This window comes from Mus caroli, chromosome 10, assembly GCF_900094665.2.
Source record: "Mus caroli chromosome 10, CAROLI_EIJ_v1.1, whole genome shotgun sequence".
Classification (NCBI taxonomy): domain Eukaryota; kingdom Metazoa; phylum Chordata; class Mammalia; order Rodentia; family Muridae; genus Mus; species Mus caroli.
The window spans coordinates 108,138,195-108,149,292 of NC_034579.1; the positions used below are offsets into that span (position 1 = coordinate 108,138,195).

An 11,098-nucleotide genomic window follows, 5' to 3' on the forward strand; every position below is an offset into this window, starting at 1 on the left:
TCATTTACTAACTTGAATTTTAGTTAAAAAAAAAAACAACATAAAATTTACCATTTATATTTTAGTAGTATTTAGTATATTCATACTCCCCTGGGGCAAGGCCTCAGTACATTTTGCCCTCTTGTGCATCTGAGGTCTACACCCAGTAAGCAATTCCTTCCCACTGGTGTCTATCATTTTCATTTTTTTAAAGATGGGTTGTTTTATTGTAAGGTTTATTTATTTTGTTATGCCAGCACACTGTAGCTGTCTTCAGACACACCAGAAGGGGGCATTGGATCCCATTACAGCTGGATGTGAGCCACCATGTGGTTACTAGGAATTGAACTCAAGACCTCTGGAAGGACAGTCCGTGCTCTTAACTGCTGAGCCATCTCTCCAGCCCCTCAAAAAAATGTCATTTTTATTTTGTGTGTATGAGTGTTTTACCTGCATGTATGCATACCATAAAGACCAGACCAGATGTCAGATCCCCTGGAACTGGAGTTACAGGCAGTTGTGAGCTGCCTTGTGGGTCCTGGGAACAGAATCTGGAGCCTTTGCAAGGGCAGTAAGTACTTTTTAACAACGGACACATCTCTGCAGCTCTCAGGTATCTGCCATTTTAATGTCTTGTTTCTGTGAACTTTATCTCAGATGTTAGTATTAACATGGAGTCTCATGGAGTCCAGGTTTTACAGGTATGTACCACATGCCTGGTTTATGGGGTACTAGGATCAACCCCAGTGCTTCATACATACCAGGCAAGCACTCTACCCACTGAACGACACCCCCAGATCCTATTTTAGTTGTTTTGAGACAAGTGAGACAGGGTTTTGCTACACAGTAGTAGCATTCCTGCATAGTCTGCTTCAGTTCCTGATTCTGGGTTCCCACTTTGGCTTTCATCAGCCATGGGCTGCGATGTGGAAGTTTAAACTAAATAAACATTTTCCCCCTCTGCGTTGCTTCTTGGTCATGGTATTTACATAGCAACAGGAGGAAAACTTCCTGTTTGTAGAAGTTATCTTTGGTTGTAGTGTTATTCAAGGAACCGTTGTAGATCTAACTTCCATTGAAACTATGGATTTAATTTCTTAGTTTTTGTAAATGATGGGAGTCTGGGGTCCAATTTCCTTGTTATCTATGCTGACGCTCATTTCCCTTAACACCCTTTGTTGGAAAGACTATCTTGTGTATCTTGTGTATTCTCCACCGTCTTCCCGAGCCTTCATGTGATCGATCACATGTGAGCGCTTGTCTCTGCCCTCTGTTCTAGTTCTCTGATTCGCTTGCCTCTTTGTGCCAGAGCAGCCCTACTTTGATTACTTAGCTCTGTAATGTGTTCCAAAATAAAGAAGCACTAAGCTCTTTGAGTTTGATCATTTAAAAAAAAAATCCTTTTAACTGTTTGGAGTCTGTTGATATTCCATATAATGTTACTGTTTTGGTTGTTTAAAAAAAGGTGTCATAGAAATGTAAAGTTTTAAAATGTCATTATTATTGTATGAGTCTGTGTACACTGTATGAGAGAGTATGTGCATGTGTTTGAGTGTGTGTACATGAGAGAAAGAGACACAGAGACAGAGAGAGACACAGAGGGAGACAGAGACTGAGAGAGATCTGCCGATGCACGTGTGACGTCAGTGAACAGCTTGTGGACGTGGCTCTCTCCTTCCACCTTTACACTCACTCCAGGGCTCAAACCCAGGTTGCCATGCATGTGAGCCAAGCACGTTTATCTGCTGAGCCACCTTATTGGCCTCCAAAATGTAACTGAAGTATCCTTTAAGCATATTTCATCTTCTTATCCATGAGCACAAGAAGTCTTACCTTGTTTAAATATATATGTACATTAATTAATAATTTATATACATACTCAAAATAATTAATGTACATCTATATTTGTACACACATTTGTGTGTACAAATGTGTATGTGTATGTATGTGGACATTTGTGTATGTGTATACATATGCATTCATATTCCTGATGAATTTTGATGCAAAAAACCAAACAAACAAGCAAAACCCTTCAAAACCATTAAGCAAACAAAATTCAGCAGTACAGCAAGAGGAACAGTCAGCGTGATCAAGTGGAATCCCTCTTGCAATGTCAGAGGACAACCTGAGGGAGAGGGACTGTTTCTCTCCTTCCACAGTCTGAGTCCCACAGATCAAACTCAAGCTATTAGTCTTGGCAGCAAGTTCCTTTGCCCACTGAGCCATCCATCTCATTGGCTTGGGTTAAACCTTTGTTTTTCTGATTGACTGAGTGTCCTATTATCATAGTGTTACGTGTCAAATGCTTTCTCTGAAGCAATTGAGATAACCCTGTGGGTGTTTCATTATTAAATCTGTGCTGACAGATGTTCATACATTAGCTCACCCTAGCATTGCAAGAGGGATTCCACTTGATCACACTGACTGTTCCTCTTGCGGTACTGCTGAGTTTGTTTGCTTAATGATTTTGAAGGGTTTTGCTTGTTTGTTTTTGTTTTGCATTAACATTCATCAGGAATATGGACGCATAGCTTTTTGGGTTTTGTTGTTTGTTTTGTTTTGTGTCCCCCGCCCCCCGCCCCCTGCCCTGCCCCACCCCCCAGCACCTCTCTTATTTGCTATTAGGATGATGAAGTTCTTAGAAACTGAGCTTGGAAGAGTTGCAACTTTTTTTTTTGATAGAGCTTGAGAAAACTCCATGTTAAACTTTTCTGTAAGCATCTGATAGACATCTTTAGAGAAACCATGAGGTCTTGGGTTGGGAGGAGGGGCTGTGATTAGTGATTCTGTCTTCTCCCTACTAATGTTGACATTTCCCACTTCATAATTCCAATCTTGGTCTGTTGCGTGCTCCCCAGGACTCTTTCGATGTTTTTTAATTTTTCTAACTTACTGCTATTGAATTTAGATTTTATTTTTGTGTCTATATGTGCACATGAGGGTGGTGCCTATGGATGCCAGAGGCGTCCGGCTCCCGGAAGCTGGAGTTGCATGTGGCTGGGGGCCAATTCAGGTGCGGGGGAATTGAACCTGGGTTCTCTGGAAGAGCAGTGCTCACTCCTAACCACGGAGCCATCTCTCAGCTGCTCTTTATCGTGAGCTGCCTCTCGTTGTGATTTTTAGTTACCTGGACTTTCTCCATTTTTTTTTCTTTAGGTAGAGGCATTGTTGGTCTTGCTGATATCCTCAAAGACTCCTGTTGGTTTCTTTTGTCTTAGGCTTCTTCTGTTCTTTTCCTACTTTGTAGAAAAGTTGTTGGTCTGATTTTGTAGCCTCTGGTTCTTATATCCACTTGGATGCATTTTGCATCTATTTGACAGCGTTGTGTTTCCTTAGGGCTACATTTGTTGACTTCCATAGATTTGGTTACATTCTTTCTATTTCCATTTGTCTGCAGGTACTGTCCCAGGTTTTCTTACCTCCTTACCCTATTAGTTATTTTTAAGATGTGTTGCTTAGTTTCTACATATTGATGTACTCCCAAGCTTGTGTTTTTGAGACGGCATCTCATTATGTAGACCAAGTGCTGAGACTAAAAGTGTGTTACCCCAGGTACAACCCCAGCTAGTTTCCCCATTTCTTTGTGGCTGATATTTAGCCCATTGTACTTGGTAAAGATACTTTGTACTATTTCAACTTTGTGTACCCTTCAACACTTATTTTGTGGCCTAACTTGGTTTCTCCCCAGGAAAGCACTAGAGAAAAGTGTATTCTGCTCTCGTGGGCTGGAGTGCTCAGTACGGCTGTTAGGTTGCATTTGCCCTGGGGGGGGTGCGTGTTCAACCCCCTTTCTGAGTTACATTTTATTAAACGTGGATGTGAGACCTGCCACTGTGTTGTCTGTTTCTACCTGCAGTTCTGTTGCTGTTTGCCTCCTATATTTAGGAGCTCTCCTGATCGCTGCATGTACATGATGTCCTTTTTCTGGGGAGTTCACAGAGATGCAGACAGACAGACACATAAATTCTCTTGCCTGATACAGCCGTTCCTTTATATGGATTGTCTTCTTTTGTCTTTTTTCTTTCAGCTTGTGTGAGTCCTTAGATAAACCAAGCCTCTTATAGAAAATATATGATTAAAATTTAAAAAAAAATATCTATTAAGTCAACACATGACTTTTGATTGTAGATTTTAATAATTTACATTTAGCTGGGCAGTGGTGGTGCACGCCTTTAATCTCAGCTCTTGGGAGGCAGAGCAGGCAGATTTATGAGTTCGAGGCCAGCCTGGGCTACAGAGTGAGTTCCAGGACAGCCAGGGCTACACAGAGAAACCCTGTCTCAAAAAAAATAAAATAAAATAAAAATTTACATTTAAGGCAAGAATTGGTAGGAAAAGACTGTCATTTAGTTGTTTCTTTAGTCTTAAAATTATTGTTTACATTTAGTACATGTGTGTGTGTGTGTGTTCATAAGTGTGAACGTCATAGAGGTCAGAATAAAACCTGCCAGAATCTGTTCTCTCCTCCTGCCATGTGGTTGTTTGAGGGGACAGTCCCATGGTGGGACAGGCAGGGCAGCAGAAGCTTGAAGGAGCTGGTCTCGCTGCATCTGCATCAGGATACGGGGAGATGAAAGCCGAGTGTGTCAGCGCTTGTGCAGCTAAAGTGCAGATGTATGGGCCAGTGATTCTACACGGGGGACCTGAAGATGCCTCTTCAGCCACAGAAGTGCCACTGAGATGATTTCCGTAAGATAAGAAACGAGGAAGAAAGCATCCAGGCACAGTGAGCACTGTAGCAAAGGAGAGAGAGTGTGAACCCATGAGAAAAGATTAGCCTCACTGGTGAGCGACACGTGACTGGCTTAGCTACATATCTATCTGGGTAATGGGCACATGAGATTCAAATTCTGGCTTCCAGAATGGCATGACAATATATTGAAAATGTTGACCTATAACAAGGTGTTTAAATGCAACATTCTAAGCACGTATCCTGCACATACTGTGTGCACACAACTCTAAAATAATATGTTATTTAAAGAAGAATCTTTTGGGGATTTTTTTGTTTTGTTTTGTTTGAGTCAGGGTCTCACCATGTAGTCCTGGCTGGCCTGACACTCACTATGGTAGACCAAGCTGGCCTAGAACTTGAGCGTTCTACATACCTCTGCCTCCAGGGTGCTGATACTAAAGGTTTGGACCACCATGCCTGGCCTCTTAGTTCTAAGACCAATGTTTTAAAAACAGTTAAAAGACTCTATCAGGGGGCCGAGAAATGGCTCAGTGATAAAGAGCATTTGCTAATGTGCTAGAGGTCTCAAGTTCAGTTTCCAGCAGCCACATCGGGCATCTCCTCATGTCTGTAACTCCAGCTCCAGGGACTCAGGCACCCTCATCTGCCGTCTCCACTCAAGTGCACAGAAACGTGCACACAGGTACATAAATAAAAACAAAACAAGTTTTAAAATAGAAGTGTCCACATTTATAACATTTTAGAGAGCAAATAGGGCAAACAGAAGAGAATGGCCCTTTTGCACTGGAAAAGGGAAAAGGGTAGGGGCCCTGCCTGGTCAGTCTGCCACTCCTGCTACAGTAAGTACCTGACTCATTGGTTTCAAACTCATGAATGTTGTTTCACACAATTGAGAAATGTTGAGATCATTACTGTACTCAGAAATTCAGGTAGCCAACTGGTATCTTTAAGCGCTTCTCCCAGAATATACTCCCAGGTCAACCAAACTGATTCAACAATTACTTTGAGTTTTTAAAATACTCAGGCCCGGCAGGAGTTAAGGTAACAGATACTCTATGAGCGGATGAGCTGATTAAGCTGCACATTGTGTTTGGTTTTTTTTAGGGCATGTTGTTATTTGTCTGGGATGTGGTTGCCAGGACAGTTCATTCTCATGGTGATGACACCCGCTCATGAAGTCAAACATAAGGAAGACAGATGAACAGGCCCTAGAATCTGCATGGTCAGAAGATGGCAGCTGTCCAGACTGCCAGCGTGGGACAGTTCCAGACACTTCATTTCTTACCACTTTTCAGGACAGTAGACTGGGATGTAACAGAGGTGGGGGTTGCCGTTTCTCTAGCCAGGATCCTACATGCACAGATGGCTACCAGAAACAGCAAAAGAAATCAGAAAGGCTGAGAACAAGACTTGCTGTTCCCATCAACTGCTTTCCCAATGGTTCCAGCTGCCCTGCTTCCCCGATGCTAACCCTTGAGGGCTCCACCAGAAGCTGAGCCGCCCATGCTCTATGCACACTGCTCCTTCCCTGTCTCACAGAATCCTAACAGCGGGCAGGCACCAGTCTTACTATACTCTTACTGGGCAGTCCTCCGGTGATATAACCGCCAACTTAGGCTCCAAAGGAGAGGAACCCAAAGGAGAGGAACGTAGGACCAAGAAGGCTCACAACGGGGAAATCACAGCACTTCTAGGCACTTAAAAGATTAAGGTCAAAGGTTGACGAAAGTAAATTTAAAAAAAAATTACATTATTTTTCCAGTGACTTATTAACTTCCACACGGCAGTAAGGGATCCAGATTCCAAAGATATATGTGTATTTCAAAGATATAAATGAGTAAGGCGATTTTCTTTCAGTGCAGGGCATTTAAACAAGGGTACTGTGCACCTGAGATAAGTGCTATCACTGAGCTACGCCTTCATCCTAATGGTGCAAATTTATATGATTTCTTTTGGTAAAAATATTTTCTTTCCATATATATTTCTAACGTGATGAAGAAGAAATGTACCCAAACAATGACGTCATTAACTGGGAGAAAGGATGAGGAGCATGGAGAAGCAATGACTGCATTTTTCACAGTTGTGACTAAGAAGATAATGAGCGACCACATTCAAGACAGTTACTTCTTTGGGCTTCCATGTGTATGGGTTAAGTCGTTTAAAGCAGGTCTAACTTTTGGGCCACTGTCATAGTGGTAAGTCTCTGTACAAATGGGAACCATTTTAAATTGTCAACACACTGCTTTGAGAAGTTGAACAATAATATTTTACAGAGAACATCTGATGTTTCAGTTCAGCCACAGAGGGAAAGAGCGGCTCCGTTGTTCATGAAGCTTCATCCACAGTGGATGAATGTGGACAACTTGGTATGCACTTCCCCCTCCACCAGGAAGGCGGCAGCTGCTAAGGGAGCTGAAAGCAGCCCGTGGTATGCCGCCACAATGGAACACGGGAGGAGCTGGTATTCCCAAGGTCCCTGAATTTATTTTTCACTGAAAACAAAAATAAAAACAAAAACAAAAACAAAAAACCAAAAACCTTCACATTGCAAGTCTGGCTGGCCTTACCAGTATCGACTGCTTGGGAAGGAAAAGAAAGCTCACTCTCTGGGCCAAAACCCCGACGCAGCTGTGGGGAGCAGGAGGGCCACCAAGACAGAGGAGAAGAGATTCACGGCGTTGTTATCCAGGATGGGTTTCCCCGCTATGTGCTTCGTCTCCTGCGTCGGGCTATTCACCACCAGGCCCGTGCGTTCATCCAGACCTGAAACAGAAGAGCAGCCCACAACGTAGAAGACACAAGTAACTGGTACGAAGAACACACTCTTCTCCAACGAGACAATCTCTGCAAGATTCTCAATGCCTTGTACAAAGACTTGGGGGATAACTGATACGGTGTTATGTTTATAATTTTTCATTTTAAAAGACAACCTCGCCATCCCCCACCCCCATCCCCCATCCCCGCATAGGTGAACTTTATAACACCTCAATGGCAGTCTCTCATGTCTCTGGAGTCCCTTTAGGAATGGAAGGCCTGGCTTCCCAGTGGTTCCCTCTCTGAGACAAACACGTGAGGTCTGACAGCTGGGATCACATCTGGTCTCAGAACTGGATGTCGGGGTCTGGCTCAGTGTTGTCGCAAAAGAGGCTGTTAAGACTCCTTGTGTGTGTTTGCTCAAGTGGAAGGCTCAATGTTCAGTATTGAGAGCCTGGGAGCTGCTCTCTCATGAACAGGGCTGATGACCTTCTAAAAAGAGGAAGCTGCTGGGCTCTTTGCCCACAGGAGGACATGTGCTGGTTTGGAAGCCAACAGTAAGACACCAATAGACCCTGCATAATCCCCGTGGGGAAGCAGGCCATTCATGTGGTCAGACTAGTATAACAATTATCAAATGCACTTGACAAACCAATGGACGGAGAGCCACTCAATGATCTGATCCAAGGTTCCTGCTTTCCTAGGATTAGGTGACAGCTCAAAAATCAAACCTGTTTCTTGCATTATGAATCCTGCTTCTTAAGACTTGGAAATCTCTCCAGATTGGTTTACCAACAAAGAGTAAAAAAAAAAAAAAATCAAAATTACAGTGGTGACTTTTTTTTTTTTTTTTTTTTTTTTTGGTTTTTTGAGACAGGGTTTCTCTGTATAGCCCTGGCTGTCCTGGGACTCACTTTGTAGACCAGGCTGGCCTCAAACTCAGAAATCCACCTGCCTCTGCCTTCCAAGTGCTGGGATTAAAGGCGTGCGCCACCACCGCCTGGCCACAGTGGTGACTTCTTGTCACTTCCAGCCCTTGGGGTTGGTTTCATCAGTACATTTAAAAACGTTTTTTCAGATTTCTTTCCCATTTCTGGAAAGAAAACGGAAGTTACAATAAGACACTGTCTTACCAGAGAACTGCATTGTCGCCCCTAAGAACGAGTCCACGAGTGATCCGAATAACCCAGCCACACCACCAAATGCAATAATGGGCCACTGTGGAGCAGAGATGTCTAAATCGTTCACAAACACCAACTGTGTAAGGAAGTACGCCAGGCCCACGAAGGTACCGCCGAGGAGACTGGAGGCAAGTCCCACTGCTGTGACTCCTCCGTTGGTTCCTGAAGGAGAAAGGCGTGCCAAATCATCTGGTTAGTAGTTCAGCAGCAGAGGAGGGATACCGAGGAAAGCAATCAGAAGAAAACAAAACCCACACTGGTACATGCCTCGTTCAAATAAATTTAAAGAGCACTCTCTCTTCAAACAAACAAACAAACAAACCAAAAACCAATCAAACACACAAAATCCAACTGATACATAGGGACTGGAAACATAGGTTGTGTATAGCATGTATGAGGTCTGGAGTTCAAACTCCACCCCCACCTCCCACTCCATACACCATACACCCCCGACCCTCTGCTGCTAAGAAATAAGAATCAAAAACCTGATTCATGGAAGTTTTTTCCCACACGGACACTGGTGCTTGAATACACATATACATTGCTCAATATCCATATCATGGAGCCCAAACTTTTCTCCTCAAAGTCTCATCATTCTTCATGATGAAGGCACTAAAAAGCCCATTTTCTAGCTGTTAAAGACTATACATTAGGGCTGGAGAGATGGCTCAGCGGTTAAGAGCACTGACTGCTCTTCCAGAGGTCCTGAGTTCAATTCCCAGCAACCACGTGGTGGCTCACAACCATCTGTAATGGGATCTGATGCACTCTTCTGGTGTGCCTGAAGACAGCTACAGTGTATTCACATACATAAAATAATTAAATAAATCTTTTTTAAAAACCCAAAACTCTGTACATTATCCCAAGTAATCAATCACCCTACTCCAGCTGATACTCCCAGAACTCGCTCTTGTTCAGAGTCCCCACTGTCAACCCTTCCTCTTCTTTCAATCCTCTTCCTAGCCTCAGGTAACCACCATTCTGCCCTCAACATCTGTGAGACCAACTAGTTTAGCAGACAGTGTACAGTGAGATGCTGTAACTGTTAGGAAGAGGTCTCTAGGCAGGGAGGTAGGACTTGGTAGGAGTGATGGCTAATTTTAATTATCAATTTAACAATATTTAGAGTCACATGGGAAGTGCCTGGATAAAACAGTATCTAGATCAGGCTGGCCCATGGGCACATCTGTTGGGATTATCTTATCTCGGATAAAGTAACTGAAGCAGAGAGCCCTGAACAATGCCCTGGGCAGGGACCCTGGACTGTTGAAGAGTAGAGAAAGCCAACTGAACACCAAAGGCATGTGTTACTGTCTGGTTCTTTGTCCTAGACTATGCGTGAGACAGGACCAGCAGCTTTGCTGCCCTTCTTCCCTGTATTGATGGACTATAATAAGGGACTACCAGCCAAACAAACCCTTTCTCTTTTATGTTTCTTTTGTGAGGGATTTTTCATGGCAATAGGAAGTGAAACTAAGACACTAACATGTACAGGATTGTGATCCCTGGTATCACAGGTATCCCTGAAAAAGACAATTCTATTTCATGTAACCTGTTAACAGCCTTCTTTCCACATACTTTGGATATAATAATCACCACACTGGGCATGGTGGTGTACAACTTGAATACCAGTGCTCAGGAGGTAAAGGCAAGTGGATCTCTGACTTCAAAGCTGAGCCTGGTCTACCAGGTTACAAAGAGAAACCTTGTGTCCAGAGGGGAAAATGACTAATACAATATGTCTTAGTTAGGGTTTCAATTGCTGCAAAGCACCATAGCCAAAAAGAAAGTTGGGGAAGAAATATACAATATTGTTTAGCAACCAATCATAAGAAAAAAAGGACGGTTAGAACTCAGTAGAGACAAAATTCTTCTCTCTTTTTTTTTAAAGATTTATATTCTGTGTGAGTGTTTTGCCTACACGCACATCTGTGCACCGCCCTGTGCTTGATGGTCCAAGAGGCCAGGAAAGGGCATCAGATCCCCTGGAACTGGAGTGATAGACAGTTGTGAGTTGGCAGGTGGGTGCTGGGAATCGAACCTGAGTCCTCTGGGACAATAACCAGTGTGCTCAGTTATTTCTCCAGCACCCCTCCATTTACACTCATTTTTTGTTTATGAGTGTTTTGTTTGCGTGTCTGTTTGTGCACTGTGTGCACGCCTGGCGCTGTGAGGTTAGAAGTGGGGCTCTGGTACCCCTGGAATTGGAGGTACAGATGGTTGTGAGCCATCATGTTGGTGCTGGGAATTGAAGCAAGTCCTCTACAAGAACAAGCACCCTTAACTGCTGAGTTTGCTCTCAACCCCCTAAAACTGTTTTCTTTAGATATGTTTAACCCAATGTTGACTGAATCTGTAGATTTGGAGAGCAAACTGTGTTAAAAACAAAATTGGGCCGGGCGTGGTGGCACACGCCTTTAATCCCAGCACTTGGGAGGCAGAGGCAGGTGGATTTCTGAGTTCGAGGCCAGCCTGGTCTACAGAGTGAGTT

General features: G+C 43.4%; 1 protein-coding gene across 9 annotated transcripts in view; it reads right to left on the minus strand.

The window, feature by feature from the left end:
- Positions 1-4,240: 4,240 nt before the first annotated feature.
- Tmem19 (transmembrane protein 19) overlaps positions 4,241-11,098 on the minus strand; it is a 19,862-nt gene continuing 13,004 nt past the window's right edge. For 8 of the 9 annotated variants that reach the window (XM_029482705.1, XM_021174761.2, XM_029482707.1 and 5 more), the window contains 2 exons: positions 8,560-8,769; positions 5,379-7,435 (listed from right to left, as the gene is read on the minus strand). In XM_029482705.1, the coding sequence (XP_029338565.1) occupies positions 7,272-7,435; positions 8,560-8,769 (374 nt within the window). In that variant the 3' untranslated portion in view covers positions 5,379-7,271. Of the gene's footprint in view, positions 4,713-5,378; positions 7,436-8,559; positions 8,770-11,098 lie in introns of those variants that run through there. The other variant, XM_021174762.2, reaches the window with a different exon arrangement.